The 15,730-nt window shown below is 41.2% G+C and overlaps 1 protein-coding gene across 3 annotated transcripts in view; it reads left to right on the top strand.

Annotated features, from left to right (window-relative positions):
• Nucleotides 1-15,730, top strand: part of NOTUM (notum, palmitoleoyl-protein carboxylesterase) — a 107,493-nt gene that overhangs the window by 67,502 nt on the left and 24,261 nt on the right. For all 3 annotated transcript variants that reach the window (XM_069752460.1, XM_069752459.1, XM_069752461.1), the window contains 7 exons: nt 1,631-1,955; nt 5,318-5,370; nt 12,612-12,707; nt 12,911-12,971; nt 13,087-13,145; nt 13,700-13,802; nt 13,889-14,080. In XM_069752460.1, coding sequence (XP_069608561.1) covers nt 1,651-1,955; nt 5,318-5,370; nt 12,612-12,707; nt 12,911-12,971; nt 13,087-13,145; nt 13,700-13,802; nt 13,889-14,080 — 869 coding nt within the window. In that variant the 5' untranslated portion in view covers nt 1,631-1,650. The remainder of the gene's footprint in view (nt 1-1,630; nt 1,956-5,317; nt 5,371-12,611; nt 12,708-12,910; nt 12,972-13,086; nt 13,146-13,699; nt 13,803-13,888; nt 14,081-15,730) is intronic.

Here is a 15,730-nt window from a genome sequence, read left to right as displayed (position 1 = left end):
GACCGGTCACCTGACCGCTCACGTGACCGCTCACCTGACCGCGACGTCATCGAAGGTCCTTCACTCACTACATTCTCATGAACGGAGGTGGACGCTCGCAGCGGTGACAGCCAGGGTTCTTCGGAGGGGTGAGTATAGCCATACTTTTTATTTTTATTCTTTATTTTTTACATTAATATGGATCCCAGGGCCTGAAGGAGAGTTTCCTCTCCTCCAGACCCTTGGAACCATACGCACCGCACACTCCGATACCGATTTCCGATATCACAAAAGTATCGGATCTCGGTATCGGAATTCCGATACAGGAAATATCGTCCGATACCCGATACTTGCAGTATCGGAATGCTCAACACTACTTAGTATATAGTGTACTCACTTATTATGTATAATACCATCCTTAATTACATAGTTTCCTCTTTTATTATGTATAACACCGTCCCTTATTATATAACTTCCTCTGCTGTTATGTACAGTGTTGTCTCTTACGTAGTTTATTCCTGTTATTTTTGTTTTTCACAGCGCCCTCTTTTATTACATAGTCCCCTCTCTTGTTAGATATAAAATTACTTCTGATGGAGCAGTCGGTGACCAGACGACCAGTCCATCAGCTCCTCCATTACAAAAGAAGCTGTCCCATACTCCTCAGGCATCATTGCATTATACATCTAACAAGACAGGACGGTATGTAATAAAGACAGGGCTCCATATAATCCGATTTGTATGGGACGGCGCTGTACATAATAAGAGAGGGCACTGTGTAATAAGGAGATGGCAATATACATAATAAAGGAGACTGTGTGACTATATATATATATATATATATATATATATATATATATGTATATATATATATATATATATATATAATATGTAGCTTTGTTGCCATAAAAGGAGGGGTGGCCAGACACATTTCTTGCACAGGGCCCCAAGCTGTCAGTGTTTGCCTCTGCTTTAGTATATGTTATTTAATTAATCTAGATGTATTACTGCCTCTGTGCACTATTTTAATGATCTTGTATAACCCTTTTAAGGAAACTAAAAATTAGCATAATGCCTAAAAGAAAAAAAATATTTGCAAGCAGTTCTGGACATATCCAAGAAGTGACACAGCTAAGACACATACAAGTCTATTAAGGTACTGAACATTTAGTCTTTTTTATATTTTTTTATTGCGAGCCACTGAGTAGTCAAGTTCAAGTGAGTAGACAGCATTGTTATACCAGAGACAGGGTATCTGCAAAAGTATTTCCGTTTCAAAAAGAACGATAGAGAATTGTAGCCTTATAGAAATTGTGGATTGGGAAGTTATGATTAATATCAGAAATCCTGCACACCTTTTACGAAGGCAGTTTTTTTCGACCCTTTACTTTCTGTCTTCTTTGGTACACAATTGAATCTCTTTAATTAGTACTTATAGTGTTTTGTTAAAATGAATGGGATGTTTATGAAATTAATGGGTTTTCTGGGTCCTCCAGAACAAAAGATGTGCTAGACTTTCTCAATTCTTACAGAGGAGTCCTGAAAGCACCACCCCACCTCATTCCCACAGTAAATCTGAATTCTCTAATATTTTATTTGAAAAATTGCTTTCTAAATCATGTAGTAAATATTATATTTCCCTCTCCCACAGGACATACCCTCGTGCTTGGCATGGCTGGCGGCATCTGTTTGATTTTTTTGCTCCTCCTCAACATCATTCCCACAGGGAGCAGGAAGAGCTGGAGAAGACGTGGCCAGCAGCTTGTACCCAATAGTCGTGAGCGAACTGAAGCTGGTGGCGAGAGCTTCCCATTGGATTTCACTGCTGTAGAGGGAAATATGGACAATTTTATGACTCAGATTAAGAACCTGGCACAGTCTTTGTATCCTTGCTCAGCACAGCGTTTAGATGAAGAGATGAAATTACATCTTTTGAGTAACCACTCTGTCACCTGCAATGATGGAAGTCCAGCTGGGTAAGTGTCTGTGGAGAGCAGACTGTTTACAATACTATAATGGTTAGTCGTATGAAGCATGATTGTCTGGCTGAGGGCCATAATGTAAATACAATTGTGCTCAAAAGTTTACATACCCCGGCAGAATTTTTGCTTTCTTGGCCTTTTTTTCAGAGAATGTGAATAATAACACCAAAACATCTTCTCCACTCATGGCTAGTGTTGGGTGAAGCCATTTTCTTGTCAAACTACTGTGTTTTCTTTTTTTAAATCATAATGACAACCTAAAACATCCAAATGACCCTGATCAAAAGTTTTCATACCCTGGTGATTTTTGCCTGATAACATGCACAGAAGTTGACACAAATGGGTTTGAATGGCTACTAAAGATAACATCCTCACCTGTGACCTCTGAAAAATGCCAGGATAATTGTTCGAGATACAAAGAAACACACAAATAACATCAGCTGAAATACTGGACTTTCTGAAAACTAGCGGTGTGGCTGTTTCAAGAGGCACAATAAGGGGCACTTGAAAAAAATGGGGTATATGGTCGAGTCACCAGAAGAAAGCCATTACTGCGCCAATGCCACAAAGTATCTTGCCTACAATACGCAAAACAGTAGAGAGACAAACCTCAAAATTTCTGGAACAAGGTAATTTGGAGTGATGAGATCAAAATTGAACTTTTTGGCCACAACCATAAATGTTACATTTGGAGAGAGGTCAACAAGGCCTATGATGAAAGGAACACCAATCCTAGTGTAAAGCACGGAGGTGGATCGCTGATGTTTCGGGGATGTGTGAGATACAGAGGCACAGGAAACTTGGTCAAAGTTGAAGGAAATATGAATGCAGCATGTTATCAGCAAATACTGGAGGCAAATTTGCAATCATCATCCCGGATGCTGCGCATGGGACCTACTTGGATGTTCCAACATGACAATGATCCAAAACACAAGGCCAAGTCGACCTGTCATTGGCTACAGCAGAAAAAAGTGAAGGTTCTATCTCAGTCTCCTGACCTCAATATCATTGAGCCTCTGTGGGGAGATCTCAAGCACGCAGTTCATGCTTCATCCTAGACAGCCCAGGAATTTATAGGAACTGGAGACTTTTTGCCAAGAAGAGTGGGCAGCTTTACCATCTGATAAAATAAAGAACCTCATCCACAACTACCACAAAAGACTTCAAGCTGTCATTGATGTTAGAGGGGGCAATACACGGTATTAACAAATGGAATATGTGAATTTTTGATTAGGGCCATTTGGCTTTCTTCTGGCGACTCGACCATGCAGCCCATTTTTCTTCAAGTGCCTCCTTATTGTGCATCTTGAAAGAGGAACACCGCTAGTTTTCAGAGAGTCCAGTATTTCAGCTGATGTTATATGTGGCTTTTTCTTTGCATCCCAAACAATTTTCATGGTATTTATCACAGGTCACAGGTGAGGATGTTACCTTTAGTAGCCATTCAAACCCATTTGTGTCAACTTCTGTGCGTGTTATCAGGCAAAAATCACCAGGGTATGTAGTAAACTTTTGATCAGGGTTATTTGGATGTTTTGGGTTGTCATTATGATTTAAATAGAGAAAACACAGTAGTTTGACAATAAATGGCTTCACCCAACCACTAACCATGAGTGGAGAAAAGGTTTTGGTTTTATCATTCATATTCTCTGAAAAAAGGCCAAAAAAGCAAAAATTCTGCGGGCTATGTAAACATTTGAGCACAACTGAACCTGATAAATTTAATGTTACTTTAGTTATCTATATTTGAAGAGATTGTTCACTATCCTTAGGAATGTTCCTCAGTGTCTGATCGGTCAGGGTCCGACACCTGGCACCACTGCCGATCAGTTGCTCTCGGTGTCGTCGGCAACGGGCAGCGGCCACCAGCCGGAGCTGCTCGATTGCAGAGATGCTCCGTCTTCTGATAGTGGCTGTGGCAGGGTACTACACATTCGCCACCTACTTTTTTTTTTGTCGCCAACACCGAGAACAGCGAGGGTGCTGGGTGTTGGATCCTGACTGATCAGACATTGATGACCTATCTTAGGGATAGGTTATCAATGAAAAAGTAGTGTGCAACCTCCTTAAAGGCATTATCATCTATCCTGAAGATATTTGATAACTTATTGATCAGTGGTGGGCCAACTTCTGTGACCTGAATAAATTGGCATAATGGGGAACTCTTACCCCCAGTTGGAATGGAATAGCAGTGCTCATGTGGTAGTCTAGCGTCCAACCTGACATGCCATTTATATATGGGATATTAGTTCCACAACTGGGATATTTCCCATTCTGCCAATTGGTCCATGCTCCCGGTCCAATAAGAAAGTTACCACCTATCTTATGATTAGATCATAATGTATTTTAACTGGACAACTAGTTTATGTGCATACAAGAGAAATAATTCTATTTTATAATGTTGTAGCTATTTATTTTTTTTACTTTTGAAAGCTTCCTTGGGGGCAGCCTTTTTACAGGCCATACATCATCCCTGAATTGTCTTCTTAGGCACTGCAGTAGACTGTGTGTAACACTTGCCAGAATTCACATTGATGGTATCTAAGATGTGAAAACCACAGTCCAGGCTTGTTTTAAGATTAAATATGGCTGTTCGTAATCGTAGACCACTGTAGGTTTCTGTAATCCTAGAAATTCTGTTACAATTTGGTTTGTAAAAATTTTGTCCATGATAGTGCTGACCATGGACATTGGAAATCTTTGAACAGCCCCCTTACATTACTATCTTTGTAATGTATGGTTGTCAAAAGCCTTCCTTAACCACATTTTGTAGTGGTTTTCTGCTCTCTGTAGTCCCATCTGTACACTTGCCCAAACCCACAATTACAAAAATGATAAAGAAAGTAGTAGATTGTGGGTTTCTATCTTTTGCATGTATGAAAGATGTGATTAAGAAAATTTCATGCTAAACCACCTCTTTCAGACTTAGTCCTTAAGAGAATGGAGCACATCTAATCTTCTGGTATTTCTGCAATATTTATGTATATGGAGATTTCTTTTAATGTGGTCTACAAACATCTTGAAGGCTCCAGTTGTCCTCACAGTTTACATTAGGACTTTGTTTCATATGTTCTTCTGAATTCCTCCTAATCTCTTCATAGTTTTAAATAAAATTTAACGATATGTATATATTGTATATTCTGCCCACAGCCTTTATTTGGCTGGAAATAAATCCCAAAATATAAGCTGTGTGAGGCACATCAGACCTTTCGGTGCCTGCTTTCTATCTGTGTACAGAGCTGCTTTTAAGTAAAGTGTATACTCCATCATGCCATCACTTTCCTTTGATAAGTGTCCATCCCCTCCTTGATGCTCCCACCACCATGGACTAAGACTCTGTTATGTTTACATTCTAGTTACTACCTAAAAGAGTCCAAAGGCAGCCGGCGGTGGCTCGTCTTCTTGGAAGGTAAAACTTAACTTTTATCTTCCCCTCTTTACTGAAGATTTTAGGCCTTCTGCCCAAGCTAAGTAAGAGAAAATAAACAGAGCTTGCAGTGAAGAGTTGTAAGAACATAATTTGCTTCCAAAACACTTTTTTTTTAAATGAATGAGTGACATGTAAGTGTGACCTAGAGTCAAAGGTGATGACCTAACTTGGAAAAGACACATTATATTGAATGTAATGGTGTCTGACAATTAATCCATGTGCGCATGAAAGTTACTAGCTACAGATCCTTAAGATAATATAGCATTTGCATATTTTAATATGTTTTTTCATAATTTATTCTAAACTTTGGTTTAGTCTTATAAGAAATATCACCTTGTGGTATATATTTTTTAAATTGTATATATATTTCAGTAATGTGGCTCACAATCAACTGATTGCTACAGATCCTGACTCATATTTTCCCTATAGTATCTGCATGTTTCATTATGTAGTATATAGTCCTTCTGAACAATCCAGAACAGGAGTTGCGCTTTGCAGAATTTGTCCATCCTGGCTAAGGCTGCTTTCACACATCAGGTTTTTGCCGTCAGGCTGAATCCGGCGGTGCGACGGATCCCGCATAAATTGTGAAAAACTGATGCGAGCGAGAGAGACAGCACATCATGCGTCTGCGCCAACGGCGTTTTTGGATCCACCCAATCACAGCACAGAGAGTGACGCGTGGGGTTTATTCTACTTTATAAATGGAGTTACGAGGAAACGCCGAGAAGTTTTTCAGCTATTTGCGGATAAAAGCAGAGAACTTCGACTTGTTGTTGGAACGGATTGGACACCTCACCGCAAGAAGTGATACATATTGCCGCTTCTCAGTTTCACCGACGGAGCGTCTGATGGTGATTCTTAGGTAAGCCATTTTTATCTCCTACTGTTAAAGCACACTTATAACTGTAATGTTGTTGCTGGTATTTTTTAATAATTATTTTTATTGTATCTCCTACTGTTAAAGCTGACATATAACTGTAATGTTATTGCTGGTATTTTGTACTAATTTTTGCCTTGCTTTTTTTCACAGATTCCTTGCAACTGGAGAATCCCTTTCGTCATTCCATTTTCAGTTTACACTTGGAATTTCCACCATATCGGGAATTGTGAAGCATACCTGCCGTGCATTGTGGGGCTCTTTACATGGCGAATTTATACCACATCCCACAACGGAGAGTTGGCTGGAAATAGCAGAAAAATTCCAACAAATTTGTCAGTTTCCCAATTGTTTGGGTGCAGTGGATGGGAAAGATATCCGCATCGTCAAACCTGCTGCATCTGGATCTGAATATTTTAACTACAAAAAATATTTCTCCATTGTGCTCATGGCCATCGCAGAGGCAGAATACAAATTTATAGCGGTTGATATTGGGGCCTATGGCCGCTCCAATGATTTGCAAGTTTTTAAAGTGTCTACAAGTGTCTACAAGTGTCAGTCGAGGGGTTCAAGAGATGCCTGGATGTCTTCCTGGAGCAGAACAATATTGTATCATACAATTATTAGGTTCTGTAGAAGGACGTAGATCTGGGGATTTATTATGATGGAATATAGGCTGAACTGGATGGACAAATGTCTTTTTTCGGCCTTACTAACTATGTTACTATGTTACTATGTATGTTACAATGGGGTGTCATCTCTATGGAAACATTTTCCAATTTCCACCCCCAAGACCACTGCCTGAAACCTCTGGGCCACCAATACCATTTGTATGTGTTGGAGATGAAGCCTTCCAACTCTTGGAACACCTGCTGAAGCCATACTCAAGTAGTGGATTGAAGCCAACTAAGAGAGTTTTAATTACCGTCTAACACGAGCACGAAGAATGGTGGGGTGCGCTTTTGGGATTCTAACAGCCAAATGGCGAGTTCTGTTGACCGTTATCAACCTGAAGACTGACACTGTTGACGAGGTGGTGAAAGCTTGTGTGGTCCTGCACAATTTTGTTATATGTAAGGAACAGATTTCCATTGATGACCACTTTGAAGAAACCACCTTGCATGATTATCAGAGAACATTACTTATAGAAGTTCTGTGTCAGTTTCCAGAATGAGGGACAAATTTGCTGAATAATTTATTTCAGCTTAAGGAAGAGTACACTGGCAGGATGAGATAGTTTGAAACATTAGTCTTGACCCTTGTTACCCAAAGTATTGGACCTGGTTGAGTTTTACCCAAATTATTGTACCTGGTTTGGTTTTAACCAAAGCATTGTACCTGTTTTACCCAAGTATTGTACCTGTTGTACCCAAAGTATCATACCTGGTTGGGTTTTACCCAAAGTATTGTACCTGGTTTGGTTTTAACCAAAGTATTGTGCCTGTTTTAACTAATGTATTGTACCTGGTTTGGTTTTACCCAAAGTATTGTACCTGTTTTACCCAAAGTATTGTACCTTGTTTTACCCAAAGTTTTTAACCTTATAATTTAATAAATGAAAGACAAAAAATTTTTTTAAACCAAAAAATTGTTTTTTTTAGTTACAAGTGTTTTCAAATTGTTTTATAAATTCATGTAGTGTGGGGTGGTGATAATACTGGAGGGACTGTCAGCTTGGGACACTTCGACAGTGGGAGTGTGGAGAGAGGATTGTGGTGGTGAAGGACCAGGAGGTAAAACAGAAGGTGAAGGGGTGGAGAAAGAAAGAGAACGGGTGGACATAAAACCGGGAGTAGTGTTGGGAATTTGGAAGGTTTGAGGGGTGAAGTGGAGGGATTGGGAGGCAGAAGAGGTGGTGGGTGGATAAGAGGGTTGTGTTTGGGGCATGATGGGTGTGGAAGGAGACTGGTGGCAGTGGGCAGGAAGTAGAGGTTGGGCAGGGAGTGGAGGCACAGATGATGTGGTTGGGAACTGGTACAGGGCTTGAGGCTGGTAAGGGGCTTGAGGCTGGTACGGGGCTTTATTCTGGTACTGTATAGGATGGGGCGGAGGGACAGTGGCTGGAGGGAGGGCAGGTGCGGAAGGAACTATCATGGCGGGTGGAGGGGCTTTGGAGGTAACATGCGCTAGGGCAAACTGGCAGGCTTGCATTACATGCATCTGCTGGTCAGGTGATAGCTTGTCTATGCGCTCGAGTGCTCCTTGGAAAAAGGAGTGATTTGGCTATTTAGTTGCATCTGAATACATCCTATCCAGACATGTGTGCAACTTAAGAATACTGTTGTTGAGCAAACTAAATCCTGCAGTCATTTGCTCAGACAACAGTTTGAGACAGTTCTGGAAGGTTACATTCAGATGCAAGAACTCGGACGCATAGCTCTTTTCCTGACCCCTCTGGTGCTGCCACCCAGAACCACAGGTGTTCTAGAGGTGGCAGCAGTGTCAGAGGGGTGGGGAAAAGGAAAAGCTATATCCTCACCAGCAGCTTCATGTAATGAAGTTGGCCACGATGCTCCAGCGCTGGTGGATGGGACTGAGGGACCAGATGTGAGGGGAGGCTGGGAAGGTGTAGATGGGTCGGGTCTGTTGAAGTGTCCCGCGGTGGCGGACTCCTGAGGGATCGCTCCAGAAGGGTTCAGCTCTGCAGGCTCCCGAGTGCTGCAAACGGTGCTGTGGATCAAAGAAAAAAAAAGGTAATTAATATATTGATATTGCTTGGCCCTGGCTGAAACCCCCAAAAAGTGTTTGACATGTAAAAATTTTGTATTAAATGGGGTGGGGGATATTTACCTTCTGCTCACCATCGTCGACCGGAGGAACGACAGGGCTCTAGCATATTTGTATTTGCTCCTGCGTCCTCCCGATCCACTCAGGGCTTGCATCTCCTTGTTGAACTCCTTCTTGAAGCAATCCCTGATTGACCGCCACTGCTTCACAACTCTTTCACCTGTAAAGTGAAAGCACAAATTGGTTAGTATACAACATATTACATCCAGCAACATAACTGAACTGTGAATACTTACGTGATTGATTCTGGGCCCGAACATCAAGGTCCTCCCAGTGTTCTACAAGTTGTTGGCATACTTCCTCCCAGAGCCGATGGGTAACACTAAGATCTGCGTGGCGGCAGTCCCCCATATTCCACGAGCGGCTCCCGCTCTCAGATTAGATCGATGAGGAGGTCGATGTCTAGCCCGGCCTCCTCACTGTCCGAGTCAGGAGCATGCTGTGAAGACTGTTAAAAAATACAAAAAGCAAAGACATTAGACTCAGAACAACAACATAAAGTGAAAAAAAAAGGTACTTGATGGCGACCGCCCTGACACTCCCGCTGACGACCCTGGGAAGCGCTTCGAGGACCTCTAGATTTAGTCGCAGAATCAGAAGACTAAAAAAAAAAATCATTATGTGCTGGGATGTAGGCTTATGTGTTGTGTGTACTATGATGTCTGGGATGATGTGGTTTTGTGATGCATGTAAAAGAAACTTACAAATTGCAAGCCCGCTCCAGGCATTTCTCCACCCCGTCCGTCTCCTCCTTGAAGCACCTCTGATGCTGCAGCTTCCTGGTATAAAAAAAATTATATATTAATATAATATATATATACATATATATATATATATATATATATATATATATATATATATATATACTGTATAACGTGACACTGACCATCACCAAAAAGAAAAAAAAATTATTTCCCTCACAGCGCTGACAACGCGGGGGAGAGCTCCCAGAAGAAGACATATCTGGCTACGGCTGGCTGCTGGCAGGCTGTGGCTGTTAGGCTGCTGACAGGCTGTGGCTGACTGGCTGCCTGTAGCTGGGTGACTATGGCTGGCTGGCCTGGGGCAGGGTTCAGCTCTGGCGGCAGGTTCAGCTCTGGCGGCAGGTTCAGCTCTGGTGGCAGGTTCAGCTCTGGTGGCAGTTCTGTGTCTTGCTGACTGGCTGGTAAATGGATGAGTGAAGGCCTACCTGGCAGGCTTTTTATCTGTTTCCTAATTGGGGGCTGGCCAATTGTATTGGAGCATGCTCAGTTAAAAAAAATGGAATCCGGTGCCGGAATCCATCATTTGACGATCCGGCGCCTTCCGGCGCCCATAGGCTTCCCATCTAGCTGTTCAGTTTTTCACCGCAGACAAAAAACTTAACTTTGTACGTTTTTTTCCAGACGCCAGACAATTTTTGCCGGATCCGGCGAAAGACTGATGAAACGTGATGCCATCCGGCGCTATTAAAAGTCTATGAGAAAAAAACGGATCCGGTGGCATTCAAAAATCGCCGGATTGAACCTGACTGCAAAAACCTGATGTGTGAAAGCAGTCTAAAAGAAAAGCATCCCAAGCAGACAAATTCACCCCTACAATGCCTATACAACCTAAATACAACATGGAAGGGTTTTTTCTGAATGAGATAATTACTTTGAATTTGCATCATAATAGAACTTGAACTTATTTAATCAATATCACCGTTCTTCTACTTTAATCTTATGGTGAACCTTGCACCAAATTTTTCATGTTGAACTGGACACACTGTGTAGTAGCTGCATAGCAAAATCAAAATGATTTTTTTTTTCGCTTCTCTGTTGTGGAGATATTAAAGAATTTGGCACTAGTGATGAGCGAGTATACTAGTTACTCGGGTTTCCCCGAGCATACTTGGGTGGTCTCTGAGTATTTTGGCTGCCTCGGAGATTTAGTTTTCATCTCTGCAGCTGCATGATTTGCGGCTGCTAGACAGGCTGAATACGTGTGGGAATTCCCTGACAAACAGGCAGCCCCCACATATATTAAGGCTGTCTAGCAGTCGCAAATCATGCAGCTGTGCTGATGACAACGAAATCTACGAGCATGCCAAAATACTCGGAGACCACCTGAGCATGCTCGGGGAAACCTGAGTAATGAGCATACTCACTCATCACTATTTGGCACCTAATAAGTTGCCTTTTTTTTAAATCCATGTGGGTGTTATCAGACAGTCTTAACTGGGTGCGTGTACTTTTGCCTGTATGATTCTGACCAATCATAAGGCAGTAACCTACTGAAGAAAAACATTCCCCATAATAGCTTAGCGCAGATTCCTCAGTGTGTGAGATGTATGACAGACAGCCCTGATCTCCTGGTCTATCCTCCTGCATGAGTCAGTATGGAAGTAGGGGCAGCACAGCTGTCTTTAGCTTTGTCACATTACAAACCCTCCTATCAGCTCTCCTCCTCTCCTAGCACTGCAATCTCTGTGGTACTATCCCTCACCACACATTGTCTGTCCAAAGGCGAGAGCTCAGATTGTCAATATCACACGTGTCTGTTCTCAATTTTGGCACTGTGCAGTAAAACCAGAGTAGGTTGTCATTACATCTCACAGAGGAGTAGTCTAGAAAATGCAGGCTTCTCCTATGGGAGATGTAATGACAGCCATGATCTCATTGCAGAGCGATTGCAAGTTGCTGAGCACAGCAGACATAGGTGTGATTACTGACATATCTCAGCGATCAGAAGAGCTGATAGAAGGGTTATTAATGTGACACAGCTAAACTCCGCTGCACTGCCCCTCTCCCATACTGAGTCATGCAGGAGGTTAGACCAAGTGACCAAGGCTATCTGTCATTACATCTGACACACTGAGAAATCTGCTCTAAGCTATGGTGGAGCCGTGTTCTTCTTCCCTTAGACTGTTGCTGCTTGCATATGATTGGTCAGCATCATACAGGGAGAGGAAGTACATTGTGCATCCAGTTTAACATGAAAACTTGTGAAAGGTCCTCTTTAAGGCTAGAATATGACTTCACCTTTCATATACTCCCCAAAGAAAGTGATTGGGATAAATCACCCAACTATTAAAATTGGAAAATAAAATGTAGGTTTCATGGTTGTCAATGATGCTGATTTATTATCCATTTGCTGCTATGGATGCAACTGTAACCCAGCTCCAAATCAAATTATTGTGAGACTGTTCTCGTTGAGCCCAGACCAATAGAACATTGTCACATAAAATAAAAGAAGTGTCCTCTTTTTTTCAAGTCGTTAAAATGTTAGTTTCTTATCTACAGTATATCAGTTTCTGGAAAGTTGAGCGACTGCTTACTTTTGCCATTACAGGCACCATTCACCATTTCAATAGCTTTCCATTACAAATCTGTACAGTGATATGCTTTTTTGCCCACGGGAATTTGCGGCCATGTACCGACAGGCGATTTTGATGTTACTCTTCAACATCGATTATGAAATAAAATTAATTGTACATCTGAAATTCATAATTCTCATCAATCCAAGTGTCTTTTTTCTATAATCTCTTCTATATCCTAGACACTGATATTTTTACCCCTTTACTCCTTTAAAGGTGGTTGGTATTGCATTAGCCGTGATAACTGTGACCTCCGCTATGACACAATGAGGAGACTCATGAGCTCTAAAGGATGGCCAAATACAAAAAAAGGTAAGTGCACCCCACGCTGTATTGTGATTTGGATCCAACCATCCTAGGATGCAAACATGTCTTTTGTCTGCATTGTTCTATCCATGTAACTCCTCTCATTCTGTAATGTACACTTACTGGTCACCTACGCGTCACACTAAAGTCATGCATGTAAGTTTGTGTGCCAATCATGAGTTTGTGTCACGCTTCATTTCATGTTTCAGCTTCAGGAATTTTGTCAACTCAGCCAGAGGAGAATCCACATTGGTGGAATGCAAACATGGTGTAAGTATGACACGCATCTTTGTCCACCTTAATACATTCATAATAGTTAAATATTCACTAGACTTCTCATTTTTATGAGAACTTATACTGATTATGATGACTTTGCTCTCTACAGATTCATTCCATACTGTTCCAGTGATGTCTGGAGTGGAGCTTCACCAAAAACTGAAAAAAGTATGTAGTGTGACATATTAAGCATGATTGTATTTGGGTAAAAGAAACACAGCTAATTCAATCCAATATTTCATTAGCTTCTTTTTATTCTACAATCAGGCCATCTCAGTGGCTCAGTGGTTAACAATTGTGCCTTGAAACAATTAGGGAAATGTCTATTTGAACTTTTTTTTTATTCTCCACTGTCTTTTCAAGCTTGAAAAAAACCTAATAGATTGATCATCTATGAATTGGCCATTTTTTGCGTTTGAGAAATAGAAAAAAAAGTTTAAAAAAATTATACGAATTTCTGTAGGGCATTCCAGAATATGTTGGTACTACATAAGCAGCTGAAAATTAAATAGTGTGGCTATATCTTACCAAAATCCTTCATTGAATCCCAGGAAAAGTATAAGATAATCAGATCTGTACATTCCTAATTGCTTCATAGTTCATAGTGGTGACATCTCCATTTGGGTGTATATACCTTCACAGAACACCTGAAGAGGGGTTGCTCATCATTTGACAACTCTTTTTTAGTCTATAAATACAATATTGTTTTTCTTTTATTTTAGGTGACTATGCTTTCATGGGTTCACTTATCATACAAGAGGTTGTGAAGGAACTTCTGGGGAAAGGTCTGGACACGGCTAAAGTCCTTCTTTTAGCTGGAAGCAGGTGAGAGTTTGATTCTGATGTGCGAGAATCCGTGATGGAAAAAGACTTGACAAATATCACAAAATTCTTGTTCTTCACTGTTCTAGTGCTGGTGGAACAGGTGTTCTTCTAAATGTAGACCTGGTTGCTGAGCAACTAGAAGAACTGGGCTATACAGGGATCCAAGTACGTGGTCTATCGGATTCTGGCTGGTTTCTTGATAATCAGCAGTACAGGAGGACTGACTGCACAGATATTATCACATGTGCCCCTACAGAGGCCATACAAAGAGGAATCAGGTAATTGTCTTGCCTATTGACCACAACATGAGCTCATGCATTTGGGGGTCATACACTAAAACCTGTGAAAGTGCATCTTTTCTAGTCAAGGAACTATTATCTAGAATCTTGCCTAGAAATAGACAACTAGAGGGACAACATATACAGTTATATAAAAAAGTTGCGGCACCCCTATTAATCTTAAACTTAATGTTTTATAAAAATTGTTTTTTTTGCAACAGCTATTTCAGTTTCATATATCTAATAACTGATGGACACAGTAATGTCTCTGCCTTGAAATTAGGTTTATTGTACTAACAGAAAATGTGCAATCTGCATTCAAACAAAATTTGACAGATGCATAAGTATGGGCACCCCACCAGAAAAGTGACATTATTATTTAGTAGATCCTCCTTTTGCAAAAATAACAGCCTCTAGTTTCTTCCTGTAGCTTTTAATGAGTTCCTGGATCCTGGATGAAGGTATTTTTGACCATTCCTCTTTACAAAACAATTCCAGTTCAGTTAAGTTTGATGGTCGCCGAGCATGGACAGCCCTCTTCAAATGATCCCACAGATGTTCAATGATATTCAGGTCTGGTGACTGGGATGGCCATTCCAGAACAGTGTAATTGTTCCTCTGCATGAATGCCTGAGTAGATTTGGAGCGGTGTTTTGGATCATTGTCTTGCTGAAAGATCCATCCCCTGCGTAACTTCAACTTTGTCACTGATTCATGAACATTATTGTCAAGAATCTGCTGATGAGAGGAATCCATGCGTCCCTCAACTTTAACAAGATTCCCAGTGCCGGCATTGGCCACACAGCCCCAAAGCATGATGGAACCTCCACCAAATTTTACTGTGGGTAGCAAGTGTTATCTTGGAATGCTGTGTTTTTTGGCCGCCATGCATAACACCTTTTTGTATGACCAAACAACTCAATATTGGTTTCATCAGTCCACAGGACCTTCTTCCAAAAAGAAATTGGCTTCTCCAAATGTGCTTTTGCATACCTCAGCCGACTCTGTTTGTGGGGTGCTTGCAGAAATGGCTTCTTTCGCATCACTCTCCCATACAGCTTCTCCTTGTGCAAAGTGCATTGTATAGTTGACCGATGCACATTGACACCATCTGCAGCATGTTGATGCTGCAGCTCTCTGGAGGTGGTCTGAGGATTGTCCTTGACTGATCTCACCATTCTTTTTCTCTGCATTTCTGATGTTTTTCTTGGCCTGCCACTTCTGGCCTTAACAAGAACTGTACCTGTGTTCTTCCATTTCCTTACTATGTTCCTCACAGTGGAAATTGACAGGTTAAATCTCTGAGACAGCTTTTGTATCCTTCCCCTGAACAACTATGTTGAATAATCTTTGTTTTCAGATCATTAGACAGTTGTTTTGAGGAGCCCATGATGCCACTCTTCAGAGGAGATTCAAACAGGAGAACAACTTGCAAGTGGCCACTTTAAGTAGCTTTTCTCATTATTGCATACACCTGGCTATGAAGTTCAAAGCTCAATGAGGTTAGAAAACCAAAAAAAGTGCTTTAGTAAGTCAGTAAAAAGTAGGTAGGAGTATTTAAAACAAGAAAATGATAAGGGTGCCCATACTTATGCACCTGTCAAATTTTGTTTGAATGCAGATTGCACATTTTGTGTTAGTACAATAAAC

This window comes from Ranitomeya imitator, chromosome 2, assembly GCF_032444005.1.
Source record: "Ranitomeya imitator isolate aRanImi1 chromosome 2, aRanImi1.pri, whole genome shotgun sequence".
NCBI lineage: Eukaryota > Metazoa > Chordata > Amphibia > Anura > Dendrobatidae > Ranitomeya > Ranitomeya imitator.
The sequence above is the reverse complement of the archived record's forward strand: the minus strand, read 5'-3'. Positions and strand labels throughout refer to the sequence as shown.